Source organism: Spermophilus citellus, assembly GCF_964194105.1.
Source record: "Spermophilus citellus genome assembly, chromosome: 11".
Classification (NCBI taxonomy): domain Eukaryota; kingdom Metazoa; phylum Chordata; class Mammalia; order Rodentia; family Sciuridae; genus Spermophilus; species Spermophilus citellus.
In genome coordinates, this window is record NC_138192.1 from 125,272,392 (window position 1) to 125,296,630 (window position 24,239).

A 24,239-nucleotide genomic window follows, 5' to 3' on the forward strand; every position below is an offset into this window, starting at 1 on the left:
ATTACAAACATATGAAAAAGACAGGTTCATTTCAATCAGCTTTTCTTCATTTTGCCAGCATCCAGAGCAACTACCTTATTGTTGCTATAGACCTCAAGGATTGCTTCTTTTCCATCCCTATAGCAAACAAGGACAGACCCCTTTTCGCTTTCATGGTGTTAGTTGGGAACCTAACACCATGATACCCACCCAGAGATATCACTGGGCAGTCCTCCCACAAGGGATGAAAAATAGCACCCCCTCCCATATGTCAGCTCTTTATCTCTCATGAGACCAGGCCCCTTACACAGCATTGCCTGGTCATACATTATATGGATGACATTTTGCTTGCTCACACAGATTCTGACAAATTGCAGATTTGCCTTAAAAAGCTCATGGACCATCTCCAAATACTAGGCCTTTGCATAGCCACCGACAAAGTACAACATTCTGCCTCATATGAGGTTTTGGGCTACAAGATTGCTGCAAAAATACAACCTCTTAGGCCTACCCTGACTATTAGGCCTCAGTACTCACTTAATGAGCTACAACAGTTACGTGCCAGATTAACTGGCTCAAGCCTTTCCTTTGTTTACCTCCTGATGAACTCATCCCTCTGTTTGATTTGCTAAAAAAAAGGAGATGATCCTTCCTCAAAAATAAAGCTAACCCCTCAAGCAGAGACGACTGTTCAAATGATCAATGACAGCCTCTCAAGGTTACAGACCCATAGATATGACCAGTCAAAACCCTTACTGGGGATGATATTAATAATTTCTGGAGCACTGCTCAGTGTTATTTGGCAGGCCCACGGACCCCTATATTGGATGCATCTGGCCTGGGGTGAATGTCACAAAATCACAGGTAAATTAGAAAGTAAACTTCTGGTAGGGTTAAAGGTAAGAGATTACTGTAACAAGATTCTTCACATAGAGCCAGACACCTTGGTGTTGCCATTAACACACACAGAGGTCTCAACACTCCTGCAGAATAATACTCTGTTTCAGACTTTACTGTGTGACTTCCCTGGACGGATTGATAATCACCTCCCCCTTGAGAGGATGCTCCAAACCTCATAAATCTTGGAGATTACAACTCCTAAGCATGCATTCTCTACATCCCAGCCCATACTATCAGCACTCTGTGTGTTCACTGACACAAACACACACACTTTCGGTGTTATTCTGAAAATTCCCAATGAACAGGACATCTCCCATGTAGAGCACCACTCAGAATCAGTACATTTGGGAGAACTTATAGCAATAATAAAGGCACTCCTTATGAGCATAGATACTCCCATTAACATCTTTTCAGACAGCAAATACTCTGTTCAGGTAGCAAAAGCAATTCCCTGTGCAATTTTTAGACCCACAGGTAGGCCTATTGCCCAAGCTCTTCAGACATTCAAGGACCTCACAGAAAACAGGAAACATCCATGGCTCATCTCATATGTAAGATCCCATGCTGGGCTGCCTGGATTAATTGCCACAGGCAACACTCAAGTTGATCAACTTATTTCCTGCAACACAATATCTTTAGACTTACTGGAGCAAGCACACATACTCCACATTAAGTTACACATGTCTGCAAGTAATTTGAAGGCCTTGTTTCCTGACCTTACTATGACACAATGTAACATCTGGTTCAAGTTTGCAAAAATTGTGCTCCTCTTGCGCCACTTGGTCCACTGCAGCCACAGGGAGTAAACCCCGGAGGCCTCTCTCCTAATAAACTTTGGCAAATGGATGTCACTCACATCCCCTCCTTTGGTAAACTTAAGTATGTCTATGTTAAATTGAGCCTGGAAGAAAGAAAGAGACCACCGCGATATCCCCACTGGAGGGTACACAAGATAACCTGGGTGATATCAAAGCCCTAACAAATCAAGCTCTGACCATGTCACCTGCTGGAGACCAGAGCCCCGGTACCCTCTTCTTGCTTATGTGTGTAATTGTAACTTGCAACTCACAGGTAAGTGCACAACAGGTAAGTATGGAAAAGGAAGGGCCTCTGTCTAACAGCCTGATAACTCAAGGCTCTATGCTGGCCTGTCTGATCAAAATGGGCACATTTCAAAGATGGCCCATGGAGGGAGAACTACTTTGCCGATAGCTGTTACACAAGAACGGCTGTCTGTGGGACAGTTCTCTTCTCATGGATGGCCTCTGGCACCACCTAGAGGCAAAAACCCTCCAGTGAGCAAAGTACTCAATGCCACTGCAAATAAAAAACCATGAGAGCAATCCACACTCATATAATCATGATCATGTTCTCTCTCAAATATTGCAGAATACTTCCCAAGGACAAAATTCAGGAGGACAACAGGAGCCCCCCAGACCGACATCACCATAAGGCTCATGGTCCTCACAGCCACAATTGCAACTGCCGCTCTCGCCGCTCTCCTGCACCTAGCCAGAAGGACCACACTCAACTGGGTGGAAACTACTCATGCTGTTGCTGGGACTTTAACTGGAGTTTCCTTTTCTCATGCATCAATGCGGACAAGGACTCACTAGATGCTATTATGCATCATTCTGTTAATCAGCCCACAAGTACACACATGGTAGGTGGGGGCTCCATCTCCTGGGATCCTTTTACCTGTTGGTTTGGATGATAACTTATTGCCTTTCTTGTTCGATACTAATGTTTCTTCTCAATGCCCTGTAACCTCTGACCCAATAGCATAGCACCCTTGGAATTTGTCACCCTCAGTTAGCCATACATGGGCCTTTACCATTTTTAATAATGTTTCTGATGCAGAGAGGTTATGTAAATCCACAATTTGCCTTCACAATGATACTCTTTGGGAGCTGGGGATGGGAGGCATTACAGATTATCGGCCACTCTCCTTAGAGGGAGAAGCAAAAGTAGTCTCTATCATGCCCTCTAATGCTAGAGACTCACGTTCTTGGCCACAACCTTCCTGCAGCGATGAGCTTGGAAGGAATCTTAAAATACCAGTGAAGGTATACCCTTAAAAGCTATATCTTGGAGAGATTGTCTCTCCCTTTCCCGGCCCTGTTTCCTTTCTGATGAGCTTATCAGTTGGTTCAAGGCCTACTTAAGAGGTGGATGGGAAATGAAATTTTCAGCAAATACAAATACAGTAATTTTAAAAAATTATAGAAATTGGGTAACAAATGCTCAAAATACAAAAGAAAGACAGGAGATTTTTTGCAATTAGGCAGACAATTGTTATGCAGTGCTTACAAATGTATAGATGTCATTCCTATTGTCACCATGGATGCCATTTGGTTTAATGGCTCTTTCAATAATCCCTCAGCTACCCATGCTACTCCAAGACCATGTATGTGTTAAGCCACCCTTCTTCTTTGTAACTTCCACTTAAAATCACAAAAATGGTCATCTTAATTGTGATAATTCCCATTGTGAGTTAACCAATTGTTGGAACTTCTCCATAAAGACAGCAGCGCTAATGAGAACACCCCTCATGTTATGGTTCCTAATGGAGGATGACTCCTCCATTCAAGAGGTTCGCTTTACAAAAGATATTTCCCTTTCCAGAATTAGGTGAGATTTGGAGATTACTGCTGCCATCATAGCTGCCTCCCTCGCTGCGGTCACAGCAGCTACCGCCATTGATATAGCTTTGACCCAGTCCACAACAAATGCTGCAACCATTAATCAGGTAGTGCAGCGCTCCATCAAAGCCCTGACCACCCAGGAGTGATTAAACCTGCACTTGCAAGGAGGTATCTTAATGTTACAACAACAGATTGACCATATTGATGAAAAAAAATTGATATGCTTCAATTGAATGTTAGGGTACCCTGCAGTCTTCAATTTCTGTATATTTGTCAAACCCCTGTCTTGGTAAAAAATGTAACAGAAGCTCAACTTGAACTAGTAAATAGACTATAGGGACCTTGGGATATGGCTTTTAGAAATTTCACTATGACGCTGCGTTCCCAGATTCTCAGTCTAAATGAAACCAGAGCAAATCTAATTCTTAACCCTTCAATTCTACAGCAGCTGTGGGATAAATTGTCAGCTTTAATTGACCTCACTAACTGGATCCTTGCCGGCATTGGCATAGCTCTTCTTGTTCTAATGTATGTTCTTAAGATGCTTCCAAAAAAAGGCTGAACAAAGTAGAAACTAAGCAAGCTATGAGAGTATATGCATATAAGGAAAGTCAAAAGGAGAGTAAGGAGTCTCCTTCAGTTGTGTGGATGGCAGCTATGGATCGGATCTAAGTAAATACTAAGGGCCAATTATGAGGGATTAGGTCCTGAGTCTTGTCGCAGTTCTCCTTTTCGTCTGTCTCTCTGCTTTGCCCCAATACAACTTCCTTTTTCTCATCCAATTACTGTTTGCTGGTTCTATGGCCTCGCTCTTTCCTTTCTGAACACAGCCTCTCTCGCCCAGTGCTGTGAGCTGAGCCCTCCCTGGAGAAGAAACCTGAGTTTCCCAAAACCTGTGACCAGAGCCCTGGCCCCGCCAGCAGGAGAGGGAATCCTAAGGCAGATGCTGGTGGCCACAGGGGCATTAGTTACCAAGGAGACAGAGAACTAACCCTCCCACACTCCACATCACCCTGTTTGGCCCCGGAGGATGGCCGGTTAGTCAAAGACGGGTACGATTTCTCAGGGAGGAACAACCTAAGACAGGCACCATCGCAGAGGGTCCATCAGGAGAGAACTTGGGGGCCAAGAGAGGCGAGGCACAGATCCTCACTCCCGCAGCTGGGCAAGGGCCTGAGCCTTCACCCCTTTTAAGGGAGGTCTCCTGCCCCCATGGCTGCTTTGCTCCCCACGCCCAGCTCAGATCGGGACCCAAATCACAGAGACCTAGCCAACAGCAGTGGCCCACTCGCCACAGCAGGACCACAGGGAAGGGGCAGCTGCAGGAAAGGGCTGGGTTTGGATGTTGTTCTTGTTTCCCCTTCTCTTCCTTACGCCTCTTTATCTGTAGTTCTGCGCCTTTTTCTTCCCTTTTCTCTCTCCTTTTCTTCTCTTATCATGGTTCTCCTTTGGCTACAAATTTAATAAAAAGGGAGGAAATGTAGGAGTAACTCTCGGTTTGCAGCTAGCAGCTACAAGCAGCTCAGAGTGCTTGAAAAACCTACAGCAACACCTGCAGGATGGGGCGCTTGCTCTAGCGAGCCCTCTGAGAAACCACATCCTCAATGACTGAGGTCAGCATTCCCAGGGGTCCGAGAGGCAAGGCCTCGGGCATGATTCTCCCAACTCATAAAGTCCCCTTTCATAGGGACAAAGAGCCTACCAATCTGCCTTCCACCATGTAACAATATTTAAAGCTTCCTCATAATGCGTTTACATTAATCGTAAGATGATTGGCTTCTAGATGTTGTATAAGCTGCTTTGCTTGTGTATGATTGGAGGATGAGCCCTACCCGAACCCAATATCAGTTGTACTCATTTCCACAATAAATGGAAGGTCGGCTGAGGTTGTCACCTGCCAGCTCTCATCAGCTCCCAGTGTCTATGTTTGGACTCCACATCCTCCAAACCCACTGTATCTGAGGTAGCTGAGTGACCCACAGCAACATACTAGGACACACCAAACCAGCCTGTGCCTGTACATACTCCCTGATGGAATTTAACATCTATCAGCCCCACTTTGTGTTATCTTATTTACCCCAAGAACATTCCTGCAGGAAAAGTATGGCAGCCCTGTTGTCAGCTCCAGATGAAAAAGAAGCCATCTGAGACTTGCCACGAGAATTTGGGGTGTGTTAAGAAGAGTATCTGAGAATCTGTTCTGTGTCTCCTCTCTGAATTAAAGGGACGGGGGAAGGATCAACATAACCATTACTCCAGGACACACTGCACATCTGTGTCTTCTTGTTAAGCTCATTCAAATTCAAGGCAAGCTGGGCTGGGGATGTGGCTCAAGCGGTAGCGCGCTCGCCTGGCATGCCTGCGGCCCGGGTTCGATCCTCAGCACCACATACCAACAAAGATGTTGTGTCCGCCGAGAACTAAAAAATAAATATTAAAAATTCTCTCTCTCTCTCTCTCTCTCTCTCTCTCTCTCTCTCTCCCCCCCCCCCTCACTTTCTCTTTAAAAAAAAAAAAAAAAAGACAAATTCAAGGCAAGCTTTGCCCCATCCTATTTAGGAAAGCTTTCTGATGGTGAATAATACAGAACTTTAAAATTCTAAGCTGAAGTCACGGCATGTAAGAAAGGGAACACTTTACAGGGCAGTAACCACAGGACACCAGGCCAAGTAGGCTAGCACAAATATCCTGCAAAAGTCTAAGTGTGAAATAACTCAGACTCATGAGTTTTGACTTAAAATACTAGGTAATATCAAAGGCCTCCAGTTTGGACTACTTTGCGCTTATAAAATGGTGTATCTGCCTGGTTTACCATCGAAGTACCAATGAGCATGGAAAAATCTTCTCACATTTGTCTGGCCTGTTGGTGAAGATAACTGCTCTTTACAACTGTGGAGTCATCTTTAGTCTCCAAACTTATTTCAAAGTATCTTATTTGATCCTCAGAACAATCTTGTAATATGTTGAGGGAATTGAGCAGAGAAGACAATGGACCCATCCAAAGCTACCGCAGTGAGGGTAGAGACAGACCTTGGCTCAGAAGCTTCTCTGGTATTATTATGAACCCGACCACCAACTATATATTTAAGTTATACATTTCAGTTAAAATATTGTGCTATCTCAATGCACATGTTTGTGTAAGAGATAAAAGACTCATATGAAAGGGAGAGAAAGGATTGTGGGACAGGAGGTTTTGTCACCAAATAGCTTGTTTTTTTTTTTTTCCTTTTAAACTTCAATTTGGTACAAAAACAAAGAAAATAAAATTTTCTGTAATAGTTCAGCTTAGACATAGCTTCTGTTATATGAACTAAGGCATGGCTGTCGGTAGGGGAAACTTTAAAGTAATGTACAAATTTATTAATATAAAATATTTTAATTTAAAGGGGCCCATGTAAATACAAACCTGGTCTTTTTTGTTGGGGGTGTGTGTACTGGGGATTGAACTCAGGGGCACTCAACCACTGAGCCACGTCCCCAGCCCTATTTTGTATTTTATTTAGAGACAGGGTCTCACTGAGTTACTTAGTGCCTTCACTTTTGCTGAGGCTGGCTTTGAACTCACAGTCCTCCTGCCTCAAACTCCCAAGCTGCTGGTATTACAGGTGTGTACCGTTGTGCCTGGCTTAAACCTGGTTTTTAATCTCACCATTGTCAGCTGAATGCTCTTGGAAAAAAGCCATTTGAGTAATCATCTGTAGATAAACATTTCTTCTATCCATGAAGTGGGTGTTCCTGTGCATGCATCTTTGTCAACTTTTCTGATTGCTGACTTAAGATAAATTCTGAGGAGTAGAATTCCTAAATCAAATAGGGCATTTTTTGTTTGTTTGTTTTGGGTACTGGGAATTGAACCCAGGGGCACTTTCCCAGCAACCTCTACACCCCTAGGCCTTTTTTTTAAAGTTTTTATTTTGAGACAGCGTCTTGCTAAATTATCGGGGCTGGCTTCAGCCTCCTGCCTCAGCTTCCCAAGTTCCTGGGAAAACAGGTATGTGCCACCATGCTCACAAATGGCATGCATATTTTAAAGATTGATGTATGCTCCCATAGGATCCATAAAGGAAGTACAAATTTATACTCAACATTTTCTGAAAGGTAAACATATAAGTAGAAAGCAAGGTAACAAAATATCCTAAGACAACCCCCCCCCCTTTGGGGGGTTCTATTCTGTTGGCTTGAATGCAAATGCTCCTCCCTTTCCTTAAAAGGGATGGAGCTATGCAAAGCACTACTTCCCCTCTGCCACAGGTCATTCCTGTAGCAGGCAGTGTCCTCAAAGGAGGGCAGGGGCTCACTGGTTCATCATACTTCCTTCTGAGGCATTCCACATAACTTGTGAGTGAAAACAAAATATCATTGTTTGAATGGCTTAGAGCTCTTGTTGACTATGAGGTTTCGTATTTGTTCGGTTTGGACTGATTTTTCATAAATTGCAGTAGATTCATTGATAGCTCCACAATGGTGTGCTTCCCTTGCATTCTTGTATGCCGTTCTCAGTAGGAGACCGAGGACTGTGAGCAGAAACTGTGGCCCTGTTAAACTGCAGAGGTTACACATGGTGCCAATTTTAATTGCTTGCAATATTCACCTTTGACTTTTGTCAAAATATAGGCATGCCTGGGGGAGTGTATTGTCATGTCAGCATCAATGGTGACATGAGCATGATAGAATACAGAATCTGTGGGGTGTGATCCTTTCGTCCACCAGACCAGGGGTGCCAGGGCAGCATTACACACAATCCTTCTGCTATGTAATTTAATGGGCAAAGAGGAAAGAAAACACTGATACAATCATTGCCAGCTTGAAGGATAAAAGTAATGGTTTTATTTTTCAAACTAAGGTACTTTTTTTGTTGTTTTAATAAGAAAAACATGCAGCTATACCTTGACATCCAGGGCTGCCTGGGTCACCCTTAGGACCAGGTGGGCCACACTGGCTGGCAGGCTCACCTTTGCTTCCTGTGAGTGATAAAGTACACAGAACATTAAGAAAATTAAATTTAGTTTCACACAAGTGACTTAATAAATTTCATGTTTGTCTTTATAAACTATATTCAAAGTTTCCAGGGTAAGATTTTTTTAAAACCTACATTTTTTTTCTAAAAATGGACGCATGATTTCATGGTTCATAATGATCATAAGAAACCATAATATTGGTTTTCAAACTTAGGTTTCTTTTTAAGAAATTACTCCAGCATGGTGTGATTCTGTGATTATGTTTTAGAAACAAATGCAGAGATCGCCACTGCTTCGGATGCAGCAATCACATTTCCAGCTCTCTTACAAGGAAGCTCAGCTCAGTGTCCTTATAAAACATAATATTACAAAGGCGTGCTTTATTGAAGACTTCACAAGAGATGCACACCTAAAGGCCACTGTGGACAGTGCCTCCTGTATTCATCTCTGCTGGTCTAATTCCAGATACAAAGACTTACATTATAGCTGGGAACCAGTTTAAGTGAGGGACTCAAAGTGGAGTGGGAGGAGAGGGCCAGACAATAGGAGGGGTTATGAGAGAATAAGGAAAGTAGTTAGTACCTGCCCACTAATGCTCTCTTCTAAGAGAGCCCACTCAGGCCTTGTGGCCATGATGCTTGCACCTGACCCCACTCTTAATCATGGCTAATTGCTCAAGGGATTGGGATCTGGTGTATGACACTCAGCCAGGCTTTCCTTGAGAAGTTGGAATTAAAAACTGAGGATTGGGGATCCTGGACTACTGGGACAGAAACCCAGAGGATTATCATGAGTTGCTCAATGTAGAACATGGTGGAGTACAATCCAACCATATCCAGAAAGGCCCCCAAAAGATACTAAATAGGTGGTGATGAAACCAGTTGGTAGAGAGATAAGTTAAAGAACCAGACCATGGAGGAAAAAAAGCAAGACCCCATGCATTGCCTAAGGGTCTGAGCATTCCAGTCTGACAGAACTGTTTCCTGTTGGTGGGTTGCTGAGAGAGCTTTTTCTTTTTAGATTCATGTCACTTTACCTCCTTGCAAACATGGCCTAACACAGGTAAAAAAGAAGCAAGAAGAGGTAGCTATGTACTGTGAAGGAGAGAGAAAGGGACTATCATACACTCATCAGTGAGCACAGGAGGAACGATTTCTGAATGCTGAAGGCTTAAACCATCAAAATCAAATTTAAAATGTTCCTATTTGTGATCATTTCTGGAAAAGAGATCAAAGTGCTTTCACTGAATAAGTATGTTTGCTTACAGTAATTATCATTTATAAAGCATCTCACATGTCTTATCAGATTCGAGAAGATCTTAGGTGGCTCATTAATTAGTATTTCATGGTTTAAAGTTTTTTAATTTTAATTTGTATTGGAGGAGGAAAGGGAATAAAAAGGACAGTAGAATTAATTGAATATAACTTTCCTAGCCTTGTATTTGAACACACAACCAGGATTACTCGGCATCATGTACAACCGTGTAAGAATTGGATCCTAATTAGAATAAGTTACTCCAGGTATGTATGATATGCCAGAATCCATTCTACTGTCAAGTATATCTAAAAAAGAACAAATAAAATGAAAAACTTAGAAAGTATATTAAAAGTAAATATATATCTGCATGTCAGACCTGTGAAATCACACAGTGAGGTTAAGGCTAAGGTTTAAAAGATGAACCAGGTTAAAATAGATTTAAAGAAATATATTAACTTACTGATATTAAAGCTTTTACACAAACATTGTAATTTAAGATATTCTGATTTTTGTTTATCTGTTGGTTTGTCCGAACAAAGGGTAAGTGAAACATCTCTTTTTCTGAGAGTATTTTTCCACCATTTTTAAACTTTCAATTTCACTTTCCCCCAAAACCTGATGAAGGTGCAATGTCAGTTGTGTTTACCAGGCAACATTAGTTTTGGCACAAGATAAACTGAGACCTGTGAGGCCGAATCTAGTCTGCTACTTTATTTATTTTGTAAATAAATTTTTATTGGGATATAACCATACCCCCTTGTTCACATACTGGCTAGAGATGCTTTCATATTACAAGAGCACAGTACAGTAGTTGTGACTGAGGTCAGGTCCCACAGAGCTGATAGTTTTTATAATCTGGTTCTTTATTTGGGGGGAAAAATAAATTGCTGACTCTTGGCTTATGTTAAAAACAATTATAAATTATATCTGGTTTGGGAAGTCATGGAACCCTAATAGCTGAGCTTATGAAGTAAGTCCTTAGAAGAAAGACTGGCTCCTGTGGGACATGGGGCTTCTAACCAATGGGGACACTGCCCACAGGTGTGGAGCTGGTCTCCTTGCACCCAAGCTGCCCCTTGGGGGGCTGTGGTTACTACATGTTCTGCTGTTCAGACCCCACTGAGGGGGTGGGAGCAGCGGAGAAGATTCGAGAAGATCTTAGGTGGTTCATTCATTAGTATTTTACCTTGGAATCTGGTTCAAGTCACTCAGCTGAGTCTGCAGACACCTCCTGTCTAGAACCCTTGGATCTGAGTGACAAATGAGAACCCTCTCTGAGGAGAGTCCCTTGGATGTTCCAGTTTGTTTGATACACTTCATTTATCATGCAAAAGATGACCATCCACAGTGTGCAAGCACCCAGGATTATGAGCTTGACAGGCATCTACTGTGTTTCCAAATCATACCTTTAGGTCCTCTTGCTCCATCAATTCCTGAAAATCCAGGGGGGCCTGGATAGCCCGGCTCACCCTAACAATTTAATGAAACAAAAATAAGACCTTACTTGGGTTTCCAATGCAAGTGGCACAGGTATGACAGGATCCGGTTATAATTGTCTGATATCAATTTTTTTTTTTTTGTAATTTGTAATGGTAAAGAAAATTGGAAGTGCATTGCAAGCATACTATCACATGTGTCTAGTTTTCAAAAGTCAATAAAACTCCTCCAGAATTAGAGCTATTAATGTCAACAATTAGGATACCATCCTCTATTCATGCTTACAGAACAGTAGTTGTACCATAAGACTTGAATTTTAGGTTTTGAATGAACAAATCAATATTAACTAAAATAGAATTAGAAGTCCTGTTATACCATAAACTTTAAAACTCCATTTTATCCCCAAAGATGGATACTGAGTTGTTATACATTTTCAAGAAGTATGATACAGTCTACTACATTTGTTATATATTATGGTTCTCCAAGAGTATGTTACTTATGATTATGAATACCAAATGTGTTAAAGCAAAATCTGATAAGGAGGATTAGAAATCATAATTTGGGTGCTTTTTCAGGATAACCTTTCATCCTGCTGAACCAACAGCCATGTGGCGAATCTCTAAGGAGGTGCTTACAGCTGGCTGGAGTGTGTGACTTGCTCATCTATAGTAGCGGAACCAGGCATGAGCACGGGTCAGGAATTTAATTTAAGTTATACCATGGCCTTCCAGAGGACTCCATGCCTCCTTCTGTGATCAGCCTATGAAAGGGAAATGATGTACACTGGCCAATCAGGGCTCCTTATGGGATTCTAAGAGCAGAAAGGTTTTATTGTTTCCTCTCTCTTGCAGCAGTAAACCCTTACCTGGTCTCCTGGAAACCCTGGAAAGCCAATGATCCCTCTTAGGCCAGGTGAGCCTGGAGGACCAGGGGGTCCAGGAAGCCCATGCTGCCCATTTTGACCAGGCTCCCCTCTGTGGAATCCAGGTGGGCCGTATCTTCCTGGCTCTCCTCTTCTCCCTTGCATTCCAGGACTTCCTGTATCACCTGATGAGAATGGAAGATTATAAACCTTTTGGCTAAAATTTTGAGCTAGACAATACTTGTGCCAAAGGGCTCAGTCCTACTTTTAAAAGACGAAGTCAAAGGCATTGGAAATTCTGACTTGCACTAAACCACGTCTCCATGGTTTTTGATGTCCATGACCTCACTGTGAAAGAGGATGTCCAGGAACAGATTCAGGACTACCAGAAGAAGGACAAAGTGTGCAGGGTTATTGGCTCCAATACACTCACTTTGCAAATAAGGAAGAACTGAGCAGAGAAGTTGAAACATTTTCCCCTGGCAACTGGTCAAAGAGAGAGCCAAGGCAAGAACCCAGGCTTCATGCAGATTAAGCCTGAACTTGCTAGAAAACACAAATGTGGTTGTCAAAATCCTTTCTATGCAATTTTTCTAAGGACTAGCATCATGGCAAAGGGGTGCTTGTGAGAAAGACAGCATCCCTGGAGGCCTCAGGCCTGTGGAGTCAGAATCTGAATTTCATAAGATCCTCTGGTGATTTGTATGCACACTGAGCTCTGAGAGACACCAAAGTGACCTGGATATTGAATACTATTCAATTTAACATCAATGACTACAAACAGAAGTACTTTAAACCTGACTCCAGTAATTTATATGTATCTCAAGTTGATCCTAGTTTGGAATATCCCAATCTATCCGAATCTATAAATATGTAAGAGCTTTAGTTAAGTGTTAGCATAGAAAATTTTTTAAAAAAGCATCACAAAGTTCATTAATGTGTAATTTTATCTAAGAAATTATCTTTCCGGATCTCCATGTTAGTGTAAGAGTTCACTTGAATTATCTGTAAAGATGACATGCATGCCCATGTATAGAAGCACAACACAATAGTCAAACTATGGAATGTGACATATATACACAATGAAGTTTTATTCAATAAGAATTAAATTATGTCATTCGCAGGAAAATGGATGGAACTTGTTAACAGTACATTAAGCAAAATATTTCGAATTCAGAAAGTCAAGGGTCGTATTGAGGTTTTCTCTCCTGTGGAAACTAGAGAGGAAAATGGAAAAGAAAGATGAGGGGAGTGGGAGTTCAAGAAAATCAAAAGGAGATCAGTAGAGTGGACAAAAGGAACCAGAGGGAGGGGAAGGGGAGGGAAAGAGGACATACTGGGGAATGATATTGGATGTTACATAGTGATAATGTGTGCATGCATGCATATGTAACAATGAATCCCACTATTATGTACAATAAAAAATATGGGGGAAAAAAGAAACCTTGAATGTTTGTTTACCTCTCTCTCCTGGGAAGCCATTATCCCCAGGAGGCCCAGGTTCACCAGGTTTCCCCTTTTGGGAAATGATGGCCATCTCTCCTTCATTTCCAGGAGGTCCTCTTGCTCCTGTAGAAATCAGTAATGCCGGAGAAAAAACACACACCACACCTGTACCTTGTCTGTTGCTCACTTCACCCTCAGGTTACCAGCCACCATTAAACACTAACCCCACTCCACTGCATTAGAGTTGACAGGATGCACAATTTCACCAGCTTTGACCATCTGAAGGAAGGACTGCTCCTTCTGCATTCCTGTCCCTGCTGGTCCAGCCCTTAGGGACCACAGAATGTCTGCTAAGTTCAGCCAAACAGGTCCCAGAGTCTTCAATGAGTTCAGACAGGTTTGAAAAACTCCAGTCTACAAAACTGTCTTTGTTTGTTCTGTAAAATCTGAATTGCTCATCTCTCATTTCTGGCTCCATCTCTTCCCCTTCATTAACACCCTCTGTTATTTTCTTTACATTGACAGAATAGACACATGTTTTAATATGGTTTTCCAGAGACTTCCAAAAGGTAGGAAAACTTTGCCAACACTGTCCAGTGGCTGCTAAGCTCTTTGCAGTTCAGATCAGCCTTGGATGATTATTTATGTTTCAGTCAGAGTATTTGTACCATCTTGGTCAGCAACGTTGGACATTTCAAAAAGAAAATTTCAAAGAGCCTGTTTATCACCACATCACTGGCATTCATCCAGTTTTTAATTTCTATTGGAATAATTGGAGCTTTGCAAAATCACTTATCTAAGGTAAGAAAAGAGTGACTTTTAGACTCCTGGGTCTATGAAAGCAACTTATAAGCTGGTGATATAAAACAAAAAATAGGAGGATGGGTCAACTAAAAAGAAGAGGTCATTTAAATGAAATATGAGACTATTTACCCATAGAGCTTTAAGGGCCAAAGTCTTGTTTCTAAAAATGGCCAAAAGTTCTTCTTGACACTGGAAATGTTACCTTTACCCAATGCAGCCTCAGGATTGAGCGGTAAAAGTAAACTTTGAGGCAGGAGGGGCACAGGACATTGGAGTCAGTGCTCTTGAAACTTAATTTTTTTTTTCATAGTGATGAGACTCTTTCTTTAAATGAAACTTGGGGGCAACTGAACTCAAGGCACAGATGAAAATCAGTTCATTCTAGTCCAGAGGTCTGCAAACTACAGCCCACAGGCCACATCCCTCCTGCTGCCAGTTCTTGTACAACCAAGAGCTGGGAATGGTTTTTACACTTTTAAATGGTTGCAGGGGAATGGGGCAGGACTCAAAGACAGAAAGCACAAAACAATATTTTGTGAAAATTATATATAAATTTGTGAAAGTAATATGAAATTCAAATTTCAGTGTCCAGAAATAAAAATGCACTGGAAGATTGTATTTTACTTCTGTGCGTTGCCTCTGGCTTCTGTTCACCTGAAATATCATCTGTCATGCTCTTTACAGAAACAGGCTACCAATCCCTGGTTTAATTGAAACAGAAGTTGGGGGACAGGGGCTTCCAACAGCTGAGAAAGTTCTCTGAAACCCACCATCTATAAGCCCATGTGTTACAAACCACTGATTATTTTTTTTCCTAATAATAGAGCAATTCATTTACCATAGTTGCAGGCAATACAGTTAAAAGGTAAGAAAAACAAATTTTGTTTAAAATTTTGAAACAATATACTGCAAAGCTAAAAAGAAGGGGAATCTAAACCATAGATTAGTCCCATTTTATTTTTCAGAGGTCATATTTATAAGTTCTGATCAAATACCAGAAACAAACATTGTGCCTGGCTGTGTTGTTAAGAGCACGTACCTTTGACACCTCTTGTCCCCTGCTCTCCTGGGAAGCCAGGCCAGCCCTTGTCTCCAGTCTCTCCCTTTCTGCCACGTTGTCCTTCAGGACCTGGCTTTCCTCTCTCTCCGGGAAAACCTACGAAGCCAGGCAGCCCCTGGGGTCCTGATGGAATGAGAACGTGGGTTTTTAGGAAAGCATTGTAAGGCTGCTGTGGTTCTGGTGTCTGGGCTCTCGCAGTCCATGGAGAAATATGTACTCCACACCTAACTGAGTTTGCAGGGACAGCAAACAACAGTTGTCAACTCTACTGCCTTTAATAGCTCTGCTCCTTCACCCAGTCCTATTTTCTACCCTCCAGACCTGACATGGAGGCCCTGATGATTCTTGGTCCTGATCCCACAGTGCTTTAAGAGGACCAGGGGGTGGGATAAGGATGAAGACATGCATTAACCCTGACCAAGGGCTGTATTGGTGACCAGTCCTCTGAGCTGAAGTGTTTGTGGGTCCTTTCCCCATTTTCCTGCACTAGGACATTCTGCCACTGGAAATAACAATGCAGGGGGCAAGAAGAAGGAAGACGTCATTACTAGAAAGACAAAGTCAAGCTGACAGAACAGTAAATTCTTGAGTATGGTCATACATAAGGGCTTTACTTGCCAGTGGATTTCAAGTTTATAAAATGGGGAGAGATCATGGAAAAGCACTATTTACCCTTTGGGCCTGGAAGACCAGGCAGCCCATCTTCCCCAAAGGGTCCTGGGATTCCTGGAGGTCCTGGGAGTCCATCTGCCCCTGGCAATCCTGGGAGCCCAGGGAGGCCCTTCATTCCAGCTGGCCCAGGAGGCCCCACATCTCCTTGCTGCCCTTTCCAACCTGGGGCACCTGAGACAAACCACAAGACAAGGGGTGAATGGAAAGCTGGCTTCACACATGTACAGCAAATCCATACTCATAGAAGCTTAAATTATGTATCTGTGGGCCAGGCGCCCTGGCTCACGCCTGTAATCCCACCAGCTTGGGAGGTCGAGACAGGAGGATCATGAGTTCAAAGCCAGCCTCAGCAAAAGTGAGGCACTAAGCAACTCAGTGAGACCCTGGTCTCTAAATAAAATACAAAATAGAGCTGGGGAGGTGGCTCAGTGGTTGAGTACCCATGAGTTCAAACCCTGGTACCCACCACCCAAATTATTTAGCTGTGTCCTATGAAATAAAAGCAAAACAATATCAATTAAAATAATGGAGCAACTTCTGATCCATCTAAGAATATGCTTTTTTGGATGCTACAAAAAGAAGGGGAGATAATGTGAATAAATATTTCCCAGGAGGGATGTGTGAAGATTACAAAAAAAAAAATTAATTGAAAATGGCTAGGCATTAAAAACGAAATTTTATTTGTATGTGCTTTTAAAGGAGAAAAACTACTAGAACAAAATTGCTAGAAGAAAACTTTTCAGGTGCTTCTTGAAGCTCTGGCCAAGTGAACTCCAGGTAGGCTGTTAGCTGTGATAAGAGAATTATAGAAATCAGAGCAGCACCATCTAGCATTACTGGCATTAGAGATAAGGCTGTAGTGGCAGGTTTTGCCTCAAGCTTATTTAGATTTTTCAAGTGGGTGTAGAGAGCCATTTTGCTGTGCTGCCTTGTGTGGGCGTGAGCCTAATTCTTGAGCCCCGATCTATCTTTGTTCCCTTCTCCGACAGCTAAACTCCCTAGCTGGCGAGACAGCCTTCCAAGCTCCTCCTCCTCATCCTCCTCGTCCTCTGACCCACTTTCGCATGGAGGCGTGCGCAGCGCACTGAGATCTGGATACAATCGTTTCCTCCCCTGTGTCTCGCTCCGCACACTTCCATCCTCCCGAGATACCTCACCTTTTGCCGGAGGCAATCGTCTCCTCCCCTGTTTCACGCTCCGCACGCTCCCATCCTCCTGAGATGCCTCACTTCCTGCCGTCTCTGATTTCTCCTCATGTAACTGTTCTAGAACTTCCTGTCCTAGAGCAAGTGCGTCATGACACCTGCCATCTGTGAGGCAACTACGGACTATCTTCCAAAGGGGTATCACTCCGCCCTCTAATATGCCCTGCTCAGAAGCAAAGTCGAGATCTTTGCCTAACTTATCCCAACTAGGTATAGTAAGACTGCCCGAATATGCAAACCACGGTGCAGCAACATCTACCTTCTGTAAAAATCTCTGTAAAGTGCTATGCTTCACTTTCAGGCCCTTGGAGCGTAACAGACCATCTAGGGCCGAGAAAAGCGGACTTGAAGGTGCGGCACCCCTGACACAACAACAAGAAAAACACAGAAAACAAAAGACACAGACGACAAAAAGAACACAGAAAACAAAAGTAAAAGCACACATTGCAGCTGCAATAAAATATGAGGCCTACGGGGTCCCGCTCTCGGGGACGAGGGGTCCGCTCACGGACGAGGGGTCCACTCAGGGACGAGGGGTCCACTCACGGGACGAGGGGTCCACTCCGGGACGAGGGGTCCACTCACGGACGATCGGTGCACCACTCCTGTCGACTAGAATTAGGCTCACGCCCACACAAGGCAGCACAGCAAAATGGCTCTCTACAAGTGGGCACATCTTGCATTTGGACAAAAGCAATAACATGCTGCAATAATAGAACCAACAATCTGAATAATGAAATGAGTATCATATTAGAAATAGTCCCTGTTATGGTCTGAATGAGTTCTCTAAAATCCATGTTAAAGTTTAACTGCCAGCGGGATAGTATTGAAAGGTAGGGATTTTAGAAGGTGAATGTCATGAGGATAGTCCTCATAACTAAGATTAGTGACTTGTAAAAGAGGTATGAGGGGTCTGGGGTGAGTGCTTGCCTCATATGTGTGAAGGGTTGGATTCGATCCTCACCACCACATAAAAATAAATAAACAAATAAAGGTATTATGTCCATCTACAAATTAAAAAAAAATTTTTGTTTAAAAAAAAGAGGTATGAGGGTTCTTCATGCAAGCATGCACAGAAGTTGCCACCTCTGAGGAACAGATCCTCAAACCCCTGGTGCCTTGTCCTTGAACTTTCCAGTTTCCTGAACTATAAGAAATAAATTTTCTTTAATTACCCTACAGCAGCCCCTTACATCTGTATTGGGAGACAGTCCTTCATAGGTCTCTTGCACTCTTTATGTCTTGCTGGGGATGGCAAGAATGCAAGGTCCTGATACTCTTTACCTAGGCTATTTCTTAAGGTTGTGTTTGCAGAGAGCAACCTTGACAGATGGTATGGCTCCCCCAAGACATAAAGCAGGCTTGCTGGCAAGCTGTTACAGAGTTGTGGTTCCTAGGCTCAGCATTTCCCTCATTTAATGCTGTGAATGCAGCCCCCCACACACTGTACCATGGGACTTGGGTGACATGGAGCAAGGACATAAACTAACATGAAACTCAGGAATAATAAAGTGTTTTGTCTTTGATTTGAGACTCATGTTTCTGCCAAGATCCATAAGAGATCAAAAGAACAGATATTTTTATTTTTAAGTAGGGTAAACCACAGACCCCCTAGGTTTTCTCAACACCTGCTGACACTTACCTGGACTACCTGGAGCCCCAGGGAGTCCTGGTTGGCCTGGAATTCCTGGTGCACCTCTCTCACAGGAATGACCAGGCTCCCCTGGGATACCTGGAAATCCAGAAATTCCTCCTCTGCCTTTGGGACCTTTCAGACCTGGGAGTCCAGGAACACCAACTACCCCTGAAATGATACAATGCCTCCATGACATTCATGGCTTCAGACTACAGAGATGGCCTGTAATAAATTGTCCATGCATGTCAATCCTGGAAGTAAACTTTTCATCCGGACTCAGGGCTCAAATGAGCTAAATTTCTAAATGGATTTTTCTTATCATAAAAGCAGTGAGCTCCAAATGAATGGAAAAACCAACCGTTGCTAAGTGAGTTACTTGATAAGGTTATGTGAGTGGCAAAGCAGTTACCTATGCAAATAAGAAACCACATGGTTCTTTCTGATTCTAATTAACCTCTACCTTTGCAGCAAGCTTTACACCAAATCTCTATAATACTTACAAACCCAATTTGCACTGTATGAATTTGCATTTTGTAAGAGATTTTATCACTTATACTGTCAAATTTCTATACTGGAAACACAGTTCGTCGTCTTCAGAAAGAAAAAGAAAGGCACCATAATTCCGTACCTGAGCCTAAAAATATATATTTTTCTGTTTTCATTGTATTTTGGTTCATTTGTTTACATTTAAAAAATAGTAATGACAGTGTATAGCTATTGGATTATTAAAATAATTTGTGAACAATGCACATTAAATCTGCAAATGTTTTCTGCCTGTTGTAATCTTTACAAATATGATTTCCATTGCTAATAATTGAAAAGTATTTCTTGAGCGTGTGTGCGTGCGTGTGTGCATGTGTGTGTTTTACTTAACTCTTTTCATTGTTTCCAATTTTTCTTGCACTATGGATAATATGAGAGCATTTCTATAACATTCATCTTCTATTGAACATTTCCCTTGGATACAGTTTTTAAATGAGAAAGTGGTATTATAGGATCTTACTGCTTTTCAGGTTTTTTTTTTTTTTTTTTTTTGCTTGTAAGTATTTCTGAATTACAAACTACCATGTAAGCTCCCTGAGGGAAAAGACAGGGACTTATTTCCTCAGTCCCCTCCATCTGCCCTATACAGTTGCCCCTGTTATCCCCAAGGAATTGGTTCCAAGACTTCCTGTAGACACCAAAAGCCACAGTTACTCAAGTTCTTGTTATTAAAATGGCTTGGTATTTGCATATAAGCACACACATGCTCCCATACACTTCAAATCACCTCTAGACTCTTTAGGATACCTAATACAATAACTATGCCAATAGTTGATATACTGGATTGTTTAGGAAATTATGACAAGAAAAAAGTTCTGTACATATTCAGAACAGGGGCAGTTTTTTTTTTTTTTTCCCTGAATATTTTTGGTTGATGGCTGGCTGAATCTGAGAATGAGGGATGTGGATAGAGAGGACTGACTATACTAACCTGTGCTAGTGGATACCTAACCAACACTGGCACAATTAGGAAAGGACCCTGAACAGCATCTGGTCTGTAGACCACATTTAGATCACCCTCACCCAACTCAGCGAAGTTGTGACCCACATGTAAGGGGTCAGAATTTTTAAGACTGGAGTCCTGAAGGTGATCATTTTAATGATACCTCCCAGAGTATTTTTATATATAAAAACCTACAAACACCACGCTGGATCCTGGAAAATTCCTTAGTGATTTCAGAAAACGCTGTGAACCAGTGTCCAGATCATCTTCCCACCTTGAGTTTCACTGCCTGACCTGCTCACCTACCTGCAGCAAATGTCCCCCCACCCTGTCAACACTGGCAGACATGCATTGTTGCTGTGTGGGAATGAGTTGACCGAGCCATGTTCAGCTGTCCTGCACTTGAAAATAGCCAATAAAATGCCAAGGCAACCGAGGGGGTGCAGGTTGTGTGAAATGTAATCAATACCTACATGTGAGGAAAGGTGCTGGTGAAACATTTAGATTCTAGCTATCTAAAGCAAGATAGTCTAAATGTTGTTCAGGGCCTGTTCCAAATCTGAGCTGGAGACCTTAGAGCCCTCCTACCTTCTGCCCCTGGGCATCCAGGTTGGCCTTTGGGTCCTTTCATCCCTGGAACTCCTGAAAGACCTCTGTCTCCAGGGGGTCCTGGGGGGCCAAATGCAGGATCTCCAGGGATTCCTTTCTGACCTTTCACTCCAGGTGGCCCGGGAAGGCCCGGGGGCCCAATAAGGGAGGATCCCTTTTCACCTCCCAAGCCTGGATCACCCATGTCACCTCGAAAACCTATTTAACAACAAAAACAGTTAGTAGTTGTGTACCAGTGTAGCACCAACGCACATAAGAAGACTGATATTTGATAAAAACACACTTCTAAAATTTACAGGAGTCTGGACTTAATACTTAGGAGAAGGTTAAAAGGTAATCCTTAGAGAACTTAGTAGGTAATGTTGTTTTTTTTTTAACACCCTTAGTAGGGAGATAAATTAAACTTTGCATTTTCTATAAGCCAATGACATTTCCCTCGTTGCTTTCTTTCTCTGGAAAACATTCTGTCTGGATTGAGAAATTTCAACCATATAATAAACAAGTAATAGCCTATAACTCATGCTTCCAGGTAGAAGGAGCCTTGACGTTTATAAGATTATTATAATCTACAAATTATCACAACACATGTAAGGGTCTGATTTATCAAGAAAAAAAAACATTTCCCCATTACTGAGGAACCCCTAGAACACTTTCTTAAAGTCACCCATTTTTAGAAATATTTAAAAGTTCCCAACAGACATTCCCAAAGCAGAGAAGTACTTCATTTACCAGGTGGACCTGGTATTTCTGGTATTCCTGGTTTGCCCCGTCGGCCTTTCTGCCCATCCGGACACCTTGGTCCAGGAGCCCCCGGAGGACCTGGAAATCCCTTCGGACCTAAACAATAGCAACAAAACACAGGCTCAATAAAAACACAAATCAAATGGGAACAAAGATGGTTTTTTGTTTGTTTCTTTCTTTCTTTACATCTATGTCTCTTTTAGAATATTTCTATTTTATGGAAGCAAAGATATTGCCTTCCCTGGTTTACAAAATTATTTTATGAACCATGTCCTCCAAATAAGTATTTTGTAAAGTGATTTTGTTAAGGTACTTTCTCAGCAACTGTACTGTAAAGGATTCTTCCTGAAAGTCTTTGTATGAATATCACCATTGAAATGAATTCTTGGTATCCTCCTTTACCTTGTCTCAAACTCAAATCTGCAGGCCTAATCTGTTCTTGTAGGAGGGCCAGGTAATGGTCAGTATCTAACCTGGTGAGAAAGCACCACAATAAAGGCCAAATTTATTTCCCTGCATCTTACTGCATCAATCCATAAGTGAAGAATAGGCACAAATGCCTGCAAAAGGAATTGAGATTTTATTTTAAATTATTTGTGATTTCCTGCTAGGAGATATCTCAGTTAATATAACCTACAAATTGTGAGCTTCAAAGAAAGGCCAACTACCAACCTGAAGTGTGAGTGTTCACTTTCCTTGAAGCTAAGGCTGGTGAAAACAATGAAATGTTTTTTATCCATTCATGACAAGGTATCATTAGAAGAGGAAATGAATGTTCATTCAGTCAGTTACCCAGCAGTTATTCACTCCGCTGATAAAGAATTATACTTCTACACTCTCACCTTTGCCTTAAGGTTGATGGAGTGTACTACCTCCTGCCCTTTGACATGGGGCTTGATTGGCTTTGGACATTAACAGCTATTATGCAATACAAAGTATGAAGTGAGCCTGTGAATCTGGGCCTGTCCTCTTGCGTTTCTGCAGTCACATGAGGGCTCTGCTATGGCTGTGTGCTGCAGAACTGGACTTAACTTGGAGCCAGAAACCAAGCCAACAGACTCCATCTTAGATCAGTGGAATCCCCACCAACCTATAGACCCATAAGAAAGAAAATAAATGTGTGTCCTTGTAGCTCACTGAGATTTGTCATCATTGTGATAAAAGTAAATGGCTCTAGAGGGCAAGAGAGAGTTGGGCATCATTTAACCTTTAGCTACTTTTTGTACTGATGTAAGACAAGAAAAATCACCTTTAGAAACTCTGCTAGTGCTTAATGAGTTGATTTAAGTAGATTCTAAAGAATAAAAATGAATTTGGCCAAATCCCTGATACAGATTTGGCTATAATTCAGCTAAGAACAAGTGATTGATTCAAATGAAGCAGATGCATGAAAGTGCAATCAAGAACACAAGCATGTGGGATTTTTCAGAATATGTCTGATCAGAAGCATGTCCTCTTGGAAAGTTGAATGAAGTGAAAAGTCACAATCCATAAACAAGTGATCCTCTTCAGAAACAGGAGGAAAAGGAAGACACAGCTTTAAAATTCTCAGAGGACATTGTAGCTGATATGTGATTAGATCAAGGTAAATTCTGGGCACCAAAATTTGAAAAGCTCATTCAGAGTGTGCCCAAGCCAGTAGGCTAGGGTTCCAGCTATAAATTATTCCAAATGCTGTTTTCCCCTAGTCCCATTAGCCCTTAAACATTATAATAATTTTACAAATATTCTAACTTGATGTCAGGATTTGCTATTGCTTTATCTGTCTTGCTGGTTCTTTTGCTCTGGAAGTGTATAAGACAATAACTCCTCACAGATAGTACCTGGAGGTCCATCAAAACCGGGAGAGCCCGGCCTCCCAGGATAGGTTACATTACAAAGGATGGTGTCACCTGGAATGAAAAGAAGAGAGTCATTTACATAACTGCAAGGTGAGCCCCAGGCAAGGTAAGCCTCACTGACAACTTGCTTAAGACCTGTTCCCCTATATGTTGCACATGTAGAATTCAAAGGATCACCTGAATGACACTTCCAAGTATCATTCAGTATATTATTTAAATTGCATTAATCCAAGCTGGGCTCAGTGATGTGTGCCTGTAATCCCAGTGGCTCAGGTGACTGAGGCAGGGTGATCACAAGTTCAAAGCCAGCCTCAGCAACTTAGCACCCTGAGCAATTTAGTAAGATCCTGTCTCAAAAACAAAACAGGATGGGGATGTGGCTCAGTGGTTGAGCAGCCCAAGGTTCAATACCTGGGACCAAAAAAAAAAAAAAATGCTTTTTATATCAAATTTTGAGAACTATCCTGAAATCTGAATTTCAGCTATCTGAGACATTATCAGCATAATGAATATAAGAAAGACACTGTTTCTAAGTATGTGTCCATAATCTAGAAAAAAACCAATGTGCTCACAGATCCATAGGCATCTGTACTAACAGGGCCCTTGGTATCCAACGTGACAGAATCAGAAGCTTTAACAAATCATGAAATAGCACAAGGTCCCAAAACAGAGTTGAGAGTTGGCAACTTGTTTGCACAATA

At 42.1% G+C, this 24,239-nt stretch overlaps 1 protein-coding gene across 1 annotated transcript in view; it reads right to left on the bottom strand.

Moving 5' to 3' along the window:
- Positions 1-24,239, bottom strand: part of COL4A4 (collagen type IV alpha 4 chain) — a 135,693-nt gene that overhangs the window by 36,433 nt on the left and 75,021 nt on the right. Inside the window, exons 27-36 of the mRNA XM_081260757.1 lie at positions 23,521-23,589; positions 21,686-21,793; positions 20,936-21,154; positions 18,868-19,029; positions 16,021-16,191; positions 15,328-15,471; positions 13,500-13,607; positions 12,042-12,223; positions 11,146-11,209; positions 8,411-8,485 (exon numbers count right to left, since the gene is read on the bottom strand). Of these exons, the coding sequence (XP_081116883.1) occupies positions 8,411-8,485; positions 11,146-11,209; positions 12,042-12,223; positions 13,500-13,607; positions 15,328-15,471; positions 16,021-16,191; positions 18,868-19,029; positions 20,936-21,154; positions 21,686-21,793; positions 23,521-23,589 (1,302 nt within the window). The remainder of the gene's footprint in view (positions 1-8,410; positions 8,486-11,145; positions 11,210-12,041; positions 12,224-13,499; positions 13,608-15,327; positions 15,472-16,020; positions 16,192-18,867; positions 19,030-20,935; positions 21,155-21,685; positions 21,794-23,520; positions 23,590-24,239) is intronic.